At 37.6% G+C, this 18,236-nt stretch overlaps 1 protein-coding gene across 13 annotated transcripts in view; it reads right to left on the bottom strand.

Annotated features, from left to right (window-relative positions):
- The window catches only part of Col25a1 (collagen type XXV alpha 1 chain), a 482,287-nt gene that overhangs the window by 34,112 nt on the left and 429,939 nt on the right, over positions 1-18,236 (bottom strand). For 10 of the 13 annotated variants that reach the window (XM_045142758.1, XM_045142757.1, XM_045142761.1 and 7 more), the window contains 7 exons: positions 17,531-17,608; positions 11,511-11,534; positions 10,455-10,499; positions 6,981-7,025; positions 3,552-3,632; positions 1,588-1,650; positions 932-982 (listed from right to left, as the gene is read on the bottom strand). In XM_045142758.1, coding sequence (XP_044998693.1) covers positions 932-982; positions 1,588-1,650; positions 3,552-3,632; positions 6,981-7,025; positions 10,455-10,499; positions 11,511-11,534; positions 17,531-17,608 — 387 coding nt within the window. The remainder of the gene's footprint in view (positions 1-931; positions 983-1,587; positions 1,651-3,551; positions 3,633-6,980; positions 7,026-10,454; positions 10,500-11,510; positions 11,535-17,530; positions 17,609-18,236) is intronic. The other 3 variants (XM_045142767.1, XM_045142760.1, XM_045142765.1) reach the window with 1 other exon arrangement.

The following is an 18,236-nucleotide window of genomic DNA, read 5'->3' as shown; positions in this document are numbered from 1 at the left end:
TGAATATGAAAATCCTAAAAATATACCATTTTCTTAATTACTAATGAAATGTTTGATGATTAGAGAATCAGGACAACTGTAGATTTTCTGTGTAATGAAATAGAAATGGCAATTAATACTAATGAGTGACTGGGCTACCCTCTGTGACATGGATCCCCCCAACAATACTCTCTTTAGAGTGCCGTAGGAGAGGAAATTTACTCAATCTATGTTATTGACATCTTTTGGTTTACAAAATTAAGAGATAAGAGTGACCTTATAGCCTGCCTGACTTGTTGCAACTTATCTATGTCAAAAGCATTTGCAGCACTCCTTCCACATTTAGTCTTAACCCAATAGTCTGGCATGTACAGAATTATACTTGTTTAATAGCTGCCTTCCTTGTTGGGAATGATTTCTATGAGGTTAGGGTCTCTGTTTTCACTGGCTACCACAAGGCAAGTACAGCAAGCACAGCCTGGCCCAGTGAATTGTCAGAAGCATTGCTAACACAAAAACAAAATGATCTTACAATCCACATTACCTGTGGAAGTGAGCTTTGATCTTCATCCCACTATTTTATAGATGATCTCATTGGGTAGGTCACAGAAGTGTCTCAAGCCTCAAAGCTGGTTGGAAACATTCTTCAGTGGCTCAATGATTACCCTAATTTACTACTAAAAAACTAGTGCAGGGACTGGTTAAAGCAATTTATCAGGGTTCATATTCTGAGGTTGGAATAAAGCTTGCCAGATCTGTCTTTCCTCAACTTTCCTCTCTCTAACACATCTGAGAGAAAGCCAGCACTGTAAAGTCTGTCTTTCTACAGAGCCTTGCTATCCATCTACAGAGAATGGTACAGAACACAAGCTGACTATTCAGAGGGATGCATTTTTCTTTTCTCTATAGTTCATACATCAGTGATTGCATTTTGGAGAACAAGAAAACTTACCATGGGGCCGGGTGGGCCATGGGGACCTGGTGGGCCGGGTGGGCCTATGATCTGTGTGTCCAAATAAATAAATAAATAAATAAACATGGTTACAATTACTTCACATAGATAAAGAGTGCAGTTTGAATCTTGTGTTGAGGTTCTGCAAAGGCCATTCACAGCTGCAAGGGGAAAAGGGCATTGCAAGAGTAATGTGCTTGATTCTGCAGCTTTCAAAATTCTTGTATGAGAATAGAATGACTTCAAAAACCAGTGTTTTACAAAAGTCAGAATAAATCAAAAGTATATTAAAAGAAAAGGAAGCAACTGATTACTGAGAAATTTGATAATGTCACAACCACTATTAAACTCTCAGACTATGTATAAATAGGACTCTGGAGGGAAGAAAAAAAGATACAGATATAAGTTCTATTTCCACACAGCTCTCCCTCTAAGAATTATGGGAAAGCCTTTGACTTTCTCTCCCTAGTCCTAGGAGAAACTTCTAAGATATGCTCTCACTCTTCAAGGACAGCATGCACTTCTTCAGATTGACAAACCAAGCAGTTCACTGTCTTTCTACTATTGATAAGCCATCTGGCATGAGACGGCAAGGCAAATAATAATCCCACATCAGGGTTTAACAGAATGATAGAAGCTCAGCCCCTTGGACTTACAGAAGGGCCCTGAGGACCTGGCAACCCGGAGTCTCCTTTTTCTCCTTTCATTCCATTGGCACCCTACAAATAACCAGTAAACAGAGTTTAGCTCGTAAAGTTGTTTCCAAAGTGTAAGAGATCACTGAAATTTTATATTATGCACACGATATATAAATGAATGTTTTATGCATTTTAGTTCAAATAGCAAACTTACTAAAATCCCTTAAGATCATGAGTGATGTACAATAAGGTATAAAGTAAATAGGAAATGGACTGAGTTTGAGTTGACACTGTTAAATATACTGGGTTATAAATGTCATGATTTTTATATTCATGTTCATTTTAAGTAGCAAAGGGGAGACTTTAGTTTCACTGACATTTATTTATATGCTTTCTTGCTTTTTTTCCTTTCTTTTCTTTTCTTTTTGGTTTTTTGAGGTAGGGTCTCACTCTAGCCCAGACTGACCTGGAACTCACTATGTAGTCTCAGGGTAGCCTTGAACTCATGGCAATCCTCCTACCTCTGCCTCCCAAGTGCTGGGATTAAAGGGGTGCACCACCATGCCCAGCTTATTTATATGCTTTCTTGTTTAGAAAAAAAAAGATGGAAGAATTTTAGCTGGTTCAGTCCTGTAATTCTGGCTATTAAAGGGGCTAAGACAGGAGGACCACAAGTTTAAAGCCTGTCTGGGCTACTGTTCAAGGTCAGCTAGAAGTGAGACCCTTTAAATAATTATTTAAAAGTCTTTAAAACAAAAGGTGAAAAAAATGCTTGGGGATATAGTTCAGTGGTATAACGCTTGTCTAGGATGCATAGGGCACTTGGTTCAATTCCTAGTGCCAAGGGTGGAGTGGGAAGAGGTGGAGAAGAGTTTCTATATATTTTCTGACAATTTCTTTATTTAACTTTCTAAATTTTAGGACAACAGTTACAGTTGTAGGTTATAACAGTTATAGGTTAAAAAAAATCCCAAAGTATCACATATATAAAAATACTCGATAGACAAGCCAGGTGTGGTGGCGCACACCTTTAATCCCAGCACTCAGGAGGCAGAGGTGGGAGGATCACTGTGAGTTCAAGGCCACTCTGAGACTCGATAGTGAATTCATGCCAGCCTGGGCCAGAGTGAGACCCTACCTCAAAAAAACAAAAATAAATAAATAAAGAAAATGAACAAGTACATAAAATACTTGGTAGAGTAACTTGCTTTTTAATGGAACTAACTTTTTGGCATGTTATTTCTCAATTTTGCTTTATTTTATAATGGTTAATTGCTTGTGTATGTTAACTTCAAATGTCCAGTTATATTTATTTTATTATAGTTTAAGGAAATAATTCAGGGAAACATGAAAGTTTACAGTATAACTGATAAACTTTAATTCTCCATTTACAAAAAAGTAAACAATAATACAAGTACTTATTTGTCCGTGCATGCATGTGCAGGTCAGAAGACATCCTAAGGTTGTTAGCCTCAAGAACAGTGTCCAAATGTTTTGAGGTAGGGTCTTTCGCTGGCCTTGTAGTCACCAGCTGGCTAGCCTGGCCAACCAGTGAGCTTCAGAGACTCTCCTGTTTCTGCCTTCCCCAGCACTGAGATTACAGGCATATCCCACCACAAATTGCCAGGCATTTTCATATAGGTTCTGGATATCCAAACCCAAGACCTCATTCTTTTTTTTTTTTTTTTTTTTTGTTTTTTGTTTTTTCGAGGTAGGGTCTCACTCTGGTCCAGGCTGACCTGGAATTAACTCTGTCATCTCAGGGTGGCCTTGAACTCATGGCAATCCTCCTACCTCTGCCTCCCGAGTGCTGGGAAGACCTCATTCTTGTAAAGTAAGCTGAGCTCCCCTTTCCCACCCCTACTTCAAATCTTAAAAAAAAAAAATAGCATAGAAATTATTGACTGAGACTATAGCTAATAACATACTGCTTTTCTCATTGTTAATTTTAATAAAAATATGCCATTGGTGTATCTACATACCGGCAATCCTGGAAGTCCAATTCCTCCTTTTTCACCTGGCATACCTGGGTCTCCCATGTCTCCCTTTGAACCTTTAAGACCCTGCAAGTGAGAGCAGTCGTGAGAAAGAAGCATAGTGACTTTTCATAGGCACATCTTGTGGAAGACAGAATTCTAGATAAATTTGTCAAGAGGTAAGTTTAAGATGTAATGATTTTTATTTTTAGGTATTTTTATTGCCTTTTACATGGGGTCAATACTGTTTCTACATGCAGTGGAAAGGATTAAGTTCCATTAGACCATTTAAATATGAAAAACATGAACTTAGGTTTTGACATTATATTCACTATTTACTTGGAAGCTGATCTACTAGTCCAGAAAATAATATAATTGTCTATATTCTCCACAGTTAACATTTTAAACTAGGACCTAGTGTTATAATCACAAAGATCCAGGGAGAACTTTCCCATCTCTATCCAGTCTACTCCCCTCCCTTAACTTACTTACTTAACTCCCTTAACTGTATTTACAAGTTTCAGTCCTCAACAGCTTCAGTGATCCAACCTACAGTGTGTGTGATTCTCAGAACATCTCTATACTGTGAATCAGAATGTTCTTTTTATTCCCCTTTTACAGGAAGAAGTAGATATGTAGGTTTTGAATGCTGACAAATGTAAATTATGGAACACCAACAATGAAGTGAATTTGATATTGTTAAGCACTTTTATCCTAGGGACTAAAGGTAGTTATAGCTACTTTGTACAGAGCCCCAAGACTGTAGAAACTTGTTCAACTTCGGTACAGATACACATATTTTCTAGTTAACTACCCTTATATCATAGCACCTAGTTCACAATCACACACTGGGGGAGTGACTAGGAGCTGCATGGGTAGATGGATCTTACTGGCTAATTTAGACACTGATTGGTTTTAGGGATCTAGTGATTGTAAAATGGAACACAGCCAATCCACTGGACTTAGTGGGAGAAAAGAACATTTTAAAGTCTATAGAAACACATCTAGTTATTGGACATGTAGGAACATTGAGTGTGTCATTATGCAGACCTAATTTCTTAGCTATAATCCTAACGTGACTTGTGATTGATATGGTAAATCACTCAAAGTATATTGCTTTTTTTTGTTTGTTTGTTTTTTCCAAGGTAGGGTCTCATTCTAGCCAAGGCTGACCTGAAATTCACTATGGAGTCTCAGGGTGGCCTCAAACTCATGGCAATCCTCCTACCTCTGCCTCCCTAGTACTGGGATTAAAGGCGTGTGCCACCACACCCGGCTTATTGCTTTTTTATATACTCATTTTGTGATATTATATGACTTCAACACCTAACTGTGATAATACCAGTAACCCCACAAAAGAAGACCCTCAGCATAATTGGTGTGGGGGTGAGGAGAGTTAAAGGTAAGACCCAGACCCTATTGCTAAAGACACTACTGACTGTGGTTACAGAATAGCCACATACCATGCTGGAACTGAAAGGGAAACCAGCTCCCTTCTGGCTAGCCCTCATAGTGCTGAAAAGCCCTATGGGAGCTGTGGAAGACAATGGTCAACAGCATGAATAAGCAGGGGACCCTGCAGACTACAGAATCAACCAGCCAGACAAGAAGTACACACTTGTGCAATAGTGGCACACAGCCTCTGAGGGTAACCAACTATTCTCTGATTGGACATGAGGCTCACTTAGTGGGGGAGAACTCATATCTGGTACCAAGTCAGAATCTCATGGTCAGGAAACTCATAGACTTCAGAGAGACCTCTCTGCTCTCTGGAGAAAAGTGGGCTTGCACACCAAAAAGTCTCTCAAATAACTTTATATATCCCCTTTAACCTAAACTGCTCTCACTCCTGTTTGGAAAATGTGTTTTATTTTACAGAAGAAAGAGAAAATGGAGGGTAATGAAGAACCACTGATAAGACAAAAATATAGCTGATGGACCAACCCGAGATGTGCCACCCCTGCCACATTTGCTGGGTCCCAGGAAAAATTGTAGAGGAGGTGGTGACATGAATACTGCTCTTACTGTTAGCCTGACAACCAGCTCCAGGACGATATTGACAGACATGGTGGTAAATTAAAAGCCATCAAAGCAGAAATCTAGAAGCTACAAAGAACTCAACACTAAATCAGACTGCCAACAGGCCTGCCATGACTCAGGGAACACTGTAGAAGAGGAGGCAGAAAGATTGTAGATCCACAGAGAAGGTAGGAATACCCTGAGGCAATCTCCACTCTTTCCCAGCTACTCTACAGGGACTGACTAAGGCCTTCATGACCCCACAGTGAATACCATAACCCTACTGAGGAAGGCTCCCAGGGTAATAGCAGCAGGGGTGGGGGAATGAAAAGTGTATAATCTGTTATTTTATATATTATATTTAATAAATGTAATTATATATATATAATATATGTTTAAAATTAAAAAAGACTATGTGTTAGTCAGTACTTGACTTACAAAGCCTAAACATTTGTGATTAGAACTTTCATAGAAAAATTTTGTCAACCTCTATTGTAGGGGAAACCTTGAGTGAGAGACAAAACTACAAGTGCTGCTACCTTTTGTTTGTCTTTTTTAGGAGCCAGAAAATTAAAGAAAACCTTTGTTGGGAGAAAGAAAGCATCACCAAACTAATATAAATAAGTACTACTAATTTTGAGAAACTATAGCCACTGATTTTAATCTTGAATTATTTGTGCTCACTTAAGAAAAGAGGCACTTTTACTACTGGCAATGATCCTATATGTCGTTAAAATTTGTAGATAATACAGAGGAAGTGGTGATCTAAACACAAGTGCTGCTCCTCTCACCATTATCCTAAGAACCTCCTCCAGGGAGATGGAGACAATGAGGAGACTCAAAACTTATCAAAACAGAAATTCAGAGGATGTAGAGGTCTCAATCTAAAGGAGACTTAAAACACGCTTGCCAAGGCTCAGGGAACACTGTGGAAGACAGAGTAGAAAGATTTTAAGAGCTACAGGTGGGAAAGTGTATCCTTAGGTATTGTCCTCTCCAAAGGGACTGACTGATATATTCATGACTCCTCAATGCACACCAATAATCCCACTGAGAAGGGCCCTCAATGAAACGGGGGCCAGAGAGAGGGAACCTAAGAGCACATCCAATGGGAGTATGACCAATATGCAATATTTTCATGCAGTAAAGTTCACAATTAATGAAAAACAAAAAAAGTGTAGAGAAGTTATTGGTATATTTATAGATTAATTAAGAACAAAACTAAAGCTTTATGGCTCTGCCAACAAAACTAATTTTAAACCAGTTGTTTCTTAGAGATCATGTAGTATGTAGAGTTGGTGAAAAAAAAAAAAAGGATGTCATTCATCAAAGGACATGATTTTTTGGCTGCAAACCTATATTAAAGGTGGTCATTGATAATGATGCTTTGTAATGGTATATGCCCTTGAAAGTTACCTGCTCTCCATCAACACCTGGGATTCCTGGAGATCCTTGCTCACCCTGTTAAGATATAAAGAAACGATTTGCCTTAATTTTTATTGCTTCCATATCATGCCAAAAAGAAATGTTGGTTAAAAGTCAAATTTAATTTTCAGCAAATGCATTTTATCCCAAAAGTATGCTGATACAGTACATATATCTAAGCCAGGTGAAGTGATGATCTGTAAGAATATGTGTACTGATAGTTAAATGTAGGTAAGACTCAAATGTTTTTATTTTCTTTCCATTTGTGGGGCAGGCTAAAAATATTAAAAGAAAACTGATTAGATACAATTTTATGGCTGACTACACCCTAAAACAATACCTCCATGATTCAGTTAGAGTTTTTCTCCATCTTCTCTTATTTTCAGTAATGTGCAAAACATAACAGAACAGTTAAGCTAAGAAAGAATAAATGCAAAGCTTGGTGAGTTCACAGAGATGTTTGAGTTGGCACAATTTAAAATAAATTCAGGATTATAATCATGCCACATCCAGAAAAGCCTCACTGAAAAATACAATAAATCAGATAATAGCTTAATCCACACAAAATTACTTTCAGACCATTTCAATTTCCTATACTATTGTAGAAATGAAATAAAATGTACTTTTCCTATTATGATTTATTAGAATGTTTGATGAACTCAAAATACATAATTTATTTTTGTTGTTTCTTTTTAAATTGAAGATGTTCCATTGAAAACAAATTTAAACAACATGCTAGAGATTATTTAAACAACATATGTTCTCTCATCTTTGTTTTCAAAGATACTGAACAAAAATTCCTTGAAAGGGAAGATATTGTTTTATATCTATGAGCCATTTGTAGGGATCCCATTACAAATATCCCCAATTGCCACACAATCATAAACTCTACACACAATGTGAGTGGTCTTCTTACAGATGGATTAGCTAAGGCACTGACCTGAGGCCAGATTTTCCAGGAAGGTTTGTTTGGTGATGTCATAAACCATGATACTGAAATTGCTACAGCCCCTTCCCTGGTATAAAAAACTTTTAAGAGCTGTTGCCCCAGCATGAAACCTGAGCTTCTCAGTGTTTGAGACAAGCATGGTCTTGTAGTTCTAAACAAGTGAAGTATAAAAAAGGTCTTCCCTCATTTCAGATGCACTGCTCTTTGTGGAAGGAGCAAAGTTTATTTTTCCACAAATAAGTCTGCTGAGGTTGGAAGCACCTGGTTCAGCCTAGCTTTATCCAGAGCCTGGATACTTGTCAGCATTTTGGGTCCATCACCTTTACTCTGAAAAGCTTCTCCCCTTACACCATGACCCAAAAAGATTTAAAAGAACACAATTCATGCATTATTCATGGACCCTCCACCACTCCAGTGTGGTGAATATGAGCTTTTTGATTTGTAAATGTCAAACAATTCTTATTTGAATAATTACTGAATAGATTCCCACTCAATCTAAGATGGTGAGTCCAGAAATGAAAATGTGTTCTGTACTTGACTTGGCATATGTTTTTCTGTCTCACAGTTAGAGATGCCCTGCCTCAATTATTTCAACCTTCTCAAAGAGAGACCATGGGAAACATAAAGACTCTATCAACTAACAAAAGACTCTCTGATAATACCAGTGAGGGATGTGTGGGCCAAGGGGGATATATAATGGGCAGAATGGTATGGGAGAGGTACCTGGCTCCCATTCTGTGACCATCTGTCCAGATTTTCATCTGGCCAGACTTTTCCCTTCTTTCAGTTTGAACTCAAACTTATCTTTGACTCCCATAGTTAGCGGGGCTTTCCCACATACATCTATTCCATGAGCTCTTAATCACAGCACTTAATCTGTTAGCAATTGTGCCTTTGGTTCCCTATTGTACACCTTGGGTTGTAAGCTGCTAGTTAAACCTTCCACTGCTATCCTTTGCAGAACTGAGCTCTTGTCCGAGTAATGGCTCAAAAGTTACTGAATAACTGCATTAACATGTCAATACCAATTATATTATAAAATAAGGGGATGTAAGCCTTTTTAGCTGGGTGGTCCTACATGTCTCCTTGGATCAAAACAATGAGTACTTCTGTAGGCCTTAGAGCTACAGCGAGACTCTCTAGAAACTTTTCAGCTTTGTAGAGAATGTGGTATGTATTTGGCCTTGGAGAAAATCTGGGTCCTGAGATTTAGTCGAGAGAGAAGACGAAGCAAGGAATTTGGATCTAGACTGACTACACAAAGGGAAAAAGAATTTTCAGATTCTTTCCAGCTTATCTAGTGTAGCTTTCCAAATTGTTAAAACATAGGGATTTCAACAGACTTGCTGACCAGTATTAAATGCTATTGTATGACTGCAGCATAATATGGGTTTTATCTCTTAGGGACTATTCTTTGATGGAAAAAGATTCAAAAGCCCACATCTTATATTCATGTTATACATGAAACACATTAATGTTACACATAAACCATGTTAAAAACTATTTCTTAAATACATCTCAAATAGGCAGTGGCTACAGAAGCATTTTATTTTACACTTATTTAACAGAAAAAAATAAAATTATCCATATGATAAATGTCTAATTTTACTACCTAGAGAAAGTAATGAACTGATGTGTGCATGTGTGTGGATGACAGACATAGCAAATAAACCAACTTAAGAATCATAAATAAAGGATGAATTTCGAAACCATTTGAATCTCCTACAAGAATCCAATGACGAAAGTCATATTTCAACACGTGTAGCTCAGTTCTAAAAAGCCAGAATCCCTGGCCTTGTGTTAATTGATCAAATATGGTTGAGTGACAAAGCTTTAGTTTGGAGGGATAAAGCGAACACCATCACTAAAGTTTAAATTTAATCAAAAATTTCTTAGATTCTGTTGTTTGTAGTTGGTATGCTTCATTTGATAAAAACTAAAGGACAGCATATTCAAATATATGTAATAGAGAGATTTTTTTAAAAATAAAACATGACTCATAATGGTTCCTAGAGTTGTCATTTATGAAAACATCATGTGAAAGCTTCCCTTATTCTTTTGATTACAAAAAAAACAGGAAGAAAGGATCTCAGTATTGGAGTAAGTTTCATCCAGTCCTCTTCTATTTAAATAATCTTCATGGACCACATTTAGTGTTTCTTTATAATTATGATTTCTATGGAATGTGTACTTTCCTTGTTTACTCTCCTGTGTTTTCCCTCAAAGTTCCCTAAATTTAGTGCCATTCCCATTTCTTTCTCTTTTCCTAATTTTCCTTTCTTCCTTTTTCTTTTCCCTCTTCCTTCACCCAGAACTTAATTTCTATTCCTTATTCTTTGAACCTATATTATTGATCTTGCATAATGTTAAAGAAACATTTTGTAAGATACCTTTTCAATGACACACTTTCTTAGCATGATCTTCTCTACACCACAAGTAATTTTCAAAGATACATATTCGTAACATGGTCTCCTCTACATTGCAAGTTATAAACCAAAACAAGTAAAAAGGATGACCTTTGGCCCTTGCAGTCCTTGAGGTCCAGGAGGTCCAGGGGGCCCCTGAATCAAGACAAGACACAGTATATAAGTTAAAACTCATCCTTTAAATAAGCCCACCACACAATTCCCTCATACCTATCATAATCAGACCTTTCCCCTCCCTACCTCCCTCTCTATATGCCTCCCTGCCTCCCTTCCTTCCTTCCTTCCTTCCTTCCTTCCTTCCTTCCTTCCTTCCTTCCTTCCTTCCTTCCTTCCTTCCTCCCTTCCTTCCTTTCTTGTTTGGTTTTTCAAGGTTAGGGTCTTGCTCTAGCCCGGGCTGACCTGGAATTGACTATGTAGTCTCAGGGTGGCCTTGAATTCACAGTGATCCTCCTATCTCTGCCTCCTGAGTGTTGGCATGCACCACCATGCCAGGCTACAGGGAGAATGGACGTTCCAGCTCTACCTGTTGCCAATGGACTCCAGATGCATGCACCACTTTGTGTATCTGGTTTTATGAGAGTACTAGGGAATCGAGTTCGGGTGTTCAGGCTTTGCAGGCAACTACCTTAACCACGTAACCATCTTACCAGACCCACATATTTCCTTATATTGATTTGCAATGAGAAAACACTTCACCAGTACTTTAAAACTTCCAATTTGTACTCTGGTCTATTAACAAGCTTTAGGTCTATATACTATGGAGGAGGCTGTTGGACTGGTTCTGCTAGACAGCTGACAGTTGCTGCTATGTTGAATATACATCTTCTTGGGACATATTTCCCTGCTAATATTACCTGTGTTTCTAAATACTCCCCTTCATCCTCTACCCTCAAGGCCTTTATTTAAAAGGACAAAGCTACATTTATTAATAAAAGGATAAGGAATTATGAAAAAGAATAACTTTTTTTCTGACTTTTTCACAAAAAAACAAAAGACAGTAATTCAACTAGGGAAAATGTTTAAAGAGTTAATAACATAAACATAAAATTAAACACCAGATACTGCTACATTAGTGCTGTTTTGGCCTGCATGCATTGACACTGAATACAAAGTCACAAACCACAGACATCATGCAAGAAGAGTTACCGTGACAGTTAAGGTGGTAATCCTCTGTTGGGAAAATGATCAACAAACACAGAGTTACCTATTTTGTGCCAAAGCAAAGTAATGCTTTCTGAATAAAACCCTACTTTTGGGATATGTTTCGGCAAGTCTTATAAGGAATAGACAAGAAAGATATGGAGAACATATTATTTGATCTTTAACACACCATAATTACAAAGATTTTTATTTAAAAACATCTAGGGTAAGAAAATAAGTTGTCAAAATTGTAATTTGCCTGATTAAAAAAAATATGCCACCAAGTGGTACACACTAGAGGTTTGTCAGTTGAACTATGGAACTCTCTTCTAGAGAGTTTGATTAGAGAAACAAATTTTTGATTGCTTGTCTTTCCTCTATCATGATGTAGCTCATTTGTTGCTTTATAACTATTTTTTTTTCTATTGTAACTGAAGAGATTGGCACTGAATTAATCACTTGTTAAAGTGTTACAGTGCTTTATAAAAATATACTATCATGAAATATGAACTTCTGCAACATGATTCCTAGCACATGAATTAAGTTCCTGTGTTGATATTTTCTAATTTACATCTTGTTCTAACAGTTCTAATTGAAGCAAGAGAGGGGAAAACATTTTCTATTGAAGACTGTGGCCATGGAAAAATGTTACCTGATGACATGTGAATTTGGGCGTGGGTTTTGCATCACCCCTTTGTTTTACTCCATTCTGATCTCTGACTTAAACTATTGTTACTATTTTTATTATTATTGGGCTCTCAGAATCCCCAGCCTACAGACAGCCATTCTTGGGCTACCCAGCCCATATGTGTAAGCCAACCTAACAAATCCCCTTTATAATACATAAAACCCTTAATATTGCCTATGTCACCTCAGACACTTTGATGAGTCTTTGGTGACATGGCAACATTCTTGAGAATACAGTATGCTCAGAAGTGTGTTACATGATTAAAGCCTGCATTACATGATAAAATTGGTAACATTAGTCATAGTCATTATAACTTCAGATAAAGCAATAGAGAAAATTCAGTGTTTTAAGACAAAGGAAAAATGTTTACAAGCTGAAAAAATATAGATTTCCAGAATTTTATGTCATCATATCTGTATAACATAAGGCAACACTTACTTTATTCTTAAGAGATTTACCTAGACAAAAATTGGATTTATAGCTTTGAGAAAGCTTTTTTACTCATAGAGCATAAATGAGCCAATTAAACAAGGCTATTAGAAAATTCTAGAGTAGAAATAATTTCTTTACCAGTATCTTCCAACTACATATTATATTTTTTAAACTAGAAAGCAGAATCACAGAACCATATAAAGGGAAGCAAGTTTACAACTTGAGCTCTCTAAGATTTTCTAACATGGGCTATATATGAATTCATTTTCCACCTAAAAAATACAAGCCTAGTTTGCCTTTTAAAATAAAATTAACATGTTTTAACATGAACTACATACCAAAAGGATATTATTATTGGTAAATGAACCAACACACAGGGTAGGAATGATGTGTTAAGTAAGTATGTTTGTGAGACCTGAAAATTGAACAGCATTCAGTGTAGCTCCTGGAACAAATGACAGCAAGGCAAGCTCATTTCATGAATGTGTCATGTTGATTGCCATCTGGAAGCACCAGTGTGCAGGCACACTGAGAGCTACTAAAGATGTTGGCTCTTAAAGCCACATAAACTCAGCAGGGCTTTCTCTTGAACTCCAGTCATGATTTGAAAACCAGAATTGTTGGTAGTGATGGAGAAAGACACAATATTCTCCCACGAGACATGATGTGAAGTGAGGAACATGATCTACAGCAACTGAATGTTGGGTGCTTTGTGACACATCCCCTGAGATGTTTCTACAAGCCCTGTTAAGAGTAAAGATTATAGTCTTTCACTTCTCTTAATGATGCGAGCTTCAAAATCACTCATGAGTTGTACTAAAGAACAAGGTTAGTTTAGATGGCATGAAAAATTTGAAAGCTTGAACTAAGAAACAGATTTTATTACTAATTGTGGGAATTTAATCATCTTAATAAAATAACAAATTTAAAGCAATGTTTATATCTGTAACAGTTTCTTTCCCTTTTATAGGCCATCAGAATTTAATCATGTTTCTAACAAGAAACAGACACAAAGGAGCAATCTACAAAAGAAGAACATGGATAGTACATGTTGATGTAGGAAATGTGAACATTTTCCACATGGGGAAAGGGGCCTTGGAGTCTGAAGTAGTGCTGGGCAGATAAGGGGAGAGTGGGTAGAGCATAGCAGAGATCAAACTCTCCTTTATTTTGCTTGGTGTCAAAAAAATGAGACATGTAAGCTTTCATTTTATTGCACAATTTCAGTTCCACTTAAAAAGATTTAGCAAGGAAATTGTTATCAGAATTTAAATTTTTCATTTATTTACAAATGAATGGATGTGAATTACAAGCATCAAATTCTGACAGCAAATATCTCAGACATATTGTATGCATAGTGCATTAACTGTTTTGAGTATTGCTTCATCTCTTAAGTTGGCTATTGGATCCAAATAAGTTATTTCAATTGGTACTGATAATATCTTTCACAATCTTAAACATTTCATAAAATAACAATTTCCAATTGTTCATACAAAATTTTGTAGTTCTAATGTGATAATGTACCTGTAATTAACTCTTATCTAATTATTCTATAGTTTGTTGACAGGAGATTTTAGATAAGCCAATAATAAAATGATATCTACAAAGTAATGTATTCATCATTGGTTAGAAAATGAAAAGAATAAATGTCTACCATCTCTTCTTCATCTAATGGCTGTCTGCTAAATGAGTTTATTAGGAACTCTAAATCCACTATAGTTCTTTGTTTGGGAAACCAATGAATAGTTTTGAATTAAAAAATAACTATAAGCTCTTTATAAACCTTGCTGTATGGTTGTTATAACAACAATGTATCATTAAATTTGGACATAAGTATGAAATAATTGGCTATGGTGGATAGTGGCTAGATACTCTATAAAGTCATATAGAACTTGAGGCAAGAAAAAGACAGTGGTCTCATATGTCCTTTCTTTTTACATCAAGAAGTGAGTGTCAGATGTGAGGGCAATCTGTCTGTGACATCTATAAGCCCACGGATCATCAGAGCTGATTCAGCTGATCTGGCTAGCTAGGCCGGTGGCCCCTTTCCTCCCTTACCACTCTACATGTGTCCTTCCCAAAGCTCTGCATTCAGTTGAAGAGGTTGACCTTCTCCAAAGACAGGAGGACTTGTCTTCAGTCAAAGGTATATGAGTAGCTGCACTCCCCTGCTAAAACTTCCAAACAAACTCTCAAGAAGTAGGTGTCTAAGATTATTTTCTATAAAGCACAGTGCTTTTAGGACCTCTAGTAAGTGTTCAGGAGCTCCTAAAGACAGCTCAAAGGGGAACATATTTCATGAAAAATAGTTATACCATGAAAAATGCTCATTTTACAAATGATAAGGCCAATGAAGTATAGATGCAATGATTTTCCCCAAATGGTCCAGCTGGGAAGTAGTAGAGGGAAGATGAATGGTAGCTTATGTGGTATTCTAGCCCAATGGTAGCTTATATGCCAGAACATGTTCATGCAAAGAGTGCTTCAAAAGTGCTTTCAAATCTCTGCAGAAAATGCTGATGTTATTGGAGCATTTCTTAGGAGACAAGAGAATAGATAGCTCTTAAAGGTGGAGCAAGAACAATGGTTAGAAGTGGTTTAAGGGACACGTAAGCATTGCTAATGAAGTTTTAATAAGTGCTTCTATGTCTTACTGTATGAGTAAGAACCTCAAAAATACAGTAGCAATAAAGTTGCCTATTCTTTGCCTTGCTTGTTCTTTCTAGATACAGTCAACAACTTGTGGGGCAAAAGAGAACAATTTGTACAAGTAGTTCTAGAACCTGAAAATAACTCTGAGGCTGCTGTATGTCTAACCCGCTGCTACTGAGAAATGCGGCTCAAGCTGATTGACTACCCTGTCCAAGCCACACTTATCCAAGTAGGAGACCTATTGCTCCTTTCCTTGTACAAGAAAGAAAACAATGAGCAGTTGTAGTGAAGGACCCAAGGAAGGATAAATCTAACTCAGTCAGAGCACATTAATGAAAGCACGAGGAAAGAAAAATAATTCAAACAGGCAGAAAACAGAAGAATACATTTAAGATATTTAGTTCTACTTTCAGGCTAAGAAATGGTTGATACATGAAAAGCATACTCATTCATCCAACCACTGACTGTTTATTGCATATTTATTTACTCAGACAACATAAACGCAAGATATTTCTTTCACCCAGAAACTGGTATACTGGTAAGAGGTAAACTAAAACCAATTACATGACTGAGATAATCACATGTTAGGCCACTGGACCCTGATTACTGATGGAATGGCTAAACAGAAGAACTTAACTGGGTGGCAGTCATGGGTTTAAGCATCAGATTTTCATGGATAACAGTATGGAAGAACAATGTTATATATCTAAGCAAAAGGAGATTTGTAGAGATAGATATAAATGACCATGCTGGGGTGGGGGGGGGGATAACGAGTTTTGCACAAAAAAATCAAAATTATCCAAAAAAGAGACTTAAATATCAGATGAAGTAGTTCTGTCTTGACAGAGTAGTCACCTAGAATTTTAAGCAAATTAGAGCAATCAAAGTAATAACAACATCTGAAAATCAGCCTGGGAGTCTTAAACAGGATAGATGAGATAGGGAAGGAGGCCCTCAGGAAGGAGGAATGGTCAAGGCATGGTTAAAATGTTGGGTATAAAACAAGAAGGATGGGGGCTGGAGAGACGGCTTAGCAGTTAAGCGCTTGCCTGTGAAGTCTAAGGACCCCAGTTTGAGACTTGGTTCCCCAGGATCCACGTAAGCCAGATGCACAAGGAGGCACATGCATCTGGAGTTCATTTGCAGTGGCTGGAGGCTCTGGCACATCCATTCTTTATCTATCTGCCTCGTTCTCTCCCTGTCTGTTGCTCTCAAATAAATAAATAAAAATAAACAAAAATATTAAAAAAAAATCCAAGAAGGATATAGACTTTCTTTCAAATGTGGAAATGGTACAGCACCAGCTGGAGGCCTACAAAGACTAGATCCAGAAATGGCAGAACTTGGGGGAAATAATCCTGCACAGCACAGAAGAAGCGACAGTGCAAAGAAAAGATTGGAGACTTCAGGATGGCCTGAGGTAGGGGATGAACAGAGAAGTGTAAAGTACCAAGAAAGAACTGTTCCATTGAGAAGAAAAATGAAAGAAACCGAAGTAAAAGGCCAGAGGGACAGAAGATGAAAGACTTTCAAAGTAAAGATGGTTCAGCATAGATGACACAGGAAAGTAACTGGTGGGGAGCACAGCATGCTTGCAAGAGAGGCTTCAGCCCAGTGATGACAGACATGAGAATGCAGGTGTTGGGGGGATGCTGAGAAGCAAGGGTGGCAGAGGGAAGCCACAATCTATTTTCACTTAGTGGGAGAAACCAACTTGAATGGTAGCAGTAATAGTTTTATAATAAAAATATATATGGAAGGTTACTAAGTGCCAAGCATTATTCTGATTACATGCTATGTATTTTGGCTTTTTCCCCCCTCAATATTCCAGTGAGATAGGTACTGCTCGTGTTGTGATTATAAAGGTGGGAAGATGACAGCACAGAGAAGTGACGTCACTTGTCCCCGTCACATATTTGGTACACTGGAGAGCTGAGAGGTGCGTCTGGACAGATCCCGCTCCACAGCCTCCAAGCTTTTCCAATGAGACTCCCTCTATCAGCAAGAAGGCAAAACGTTGGCCAAAGTAGCCCAAAACCTATACTTGTTCAGGTATAATTCAAGGTAGGAAGACAAGTAGAAGTTAAAAATGCTACAAATTCACAATTGCGAGCGCAAGAGAGGGGAGTGGGCTAGCAGAGTAGGGAGCAGGTGTGCTTTGAGTGGGGGGGCAGGAGCTGCTACTAACACACATCACGCAGGCCCGCATTCCTGTCTCTGTCCTGGTGTCTCAGGGTGGGGCAAAGTCACTTGCCTGTAAAGCTTCATGGAGGTTGCCATTGTAGTCTATGATCTCTGTGGCTCCTTGCTCCCCTTTTTGTCCAGGTGGCCCCTGTGACCAAAACAAACCAAAGGAAAGCTGTGGTTAGAATAGTCTGAGAGGACTGTGTGAAAGCAGTGGTGACTTGTGGTTCTTTCTGACTCTTACCACCCTACTGAGACCCAACTGCATTTCAGAATAAGTACATTCAAACTTTGTCCTCTCCCTAAAGGAGGCAGACTCTTAGAACTCCCTGTTGATGGCAGAAGTGAGTACCTATTTAAAAAACATGACTTAATATTGTGAAGTATGTTCTGAAAATTATAAAACATAGCCAGTTTGATGTGACTTGCAAATTTTTGTTGGTGTTTATTTATGTCTATTAAAGCAACCTCTAAACTCTTTTTACTCATGGATACCTCACAGCTTGCTTCTAGATTCCTTACATGAGAGAGAGCAATGATCTCTAGGACATGCTTGGCTTCCCTATAGGAATATTATCCCATGAAAACTAGAGCAAATGGGGCACAAAATAGCATTATGCAAATATAAAGGCATAGATATATACACTTGTATAGATAAGATATTCTAGATTTGAGGAATACATCTCTCTCTCTATGTATATATATATTAGATTTCTAACCTACCCATTAACATCTGCTACCTAATTTTCAGTCATATCCTAATTTTTTTGCCTTTC

The sequence above is a fragment of the Jaculus jaculus genome, chromosome 2 (assembly GCF_020740685.1).
Source record: "Jaculus jaculus isolate mJacJac1 chromosome 2, mJacJac1.mat.Y.cur, whole genome shotgun sequence".
NCBI classification, from domain to species: Eukaryota; Metazoa; Chordata; class Mammalia; order Rodentia; family Dipodidae; genus Jaculus; species Jaculus jaculus.
The sequence above is the reverse complement of the archived record's forward strand: the minus strand, read 5'-3'. Positions and strand labels throughout refer to the sequence as shown.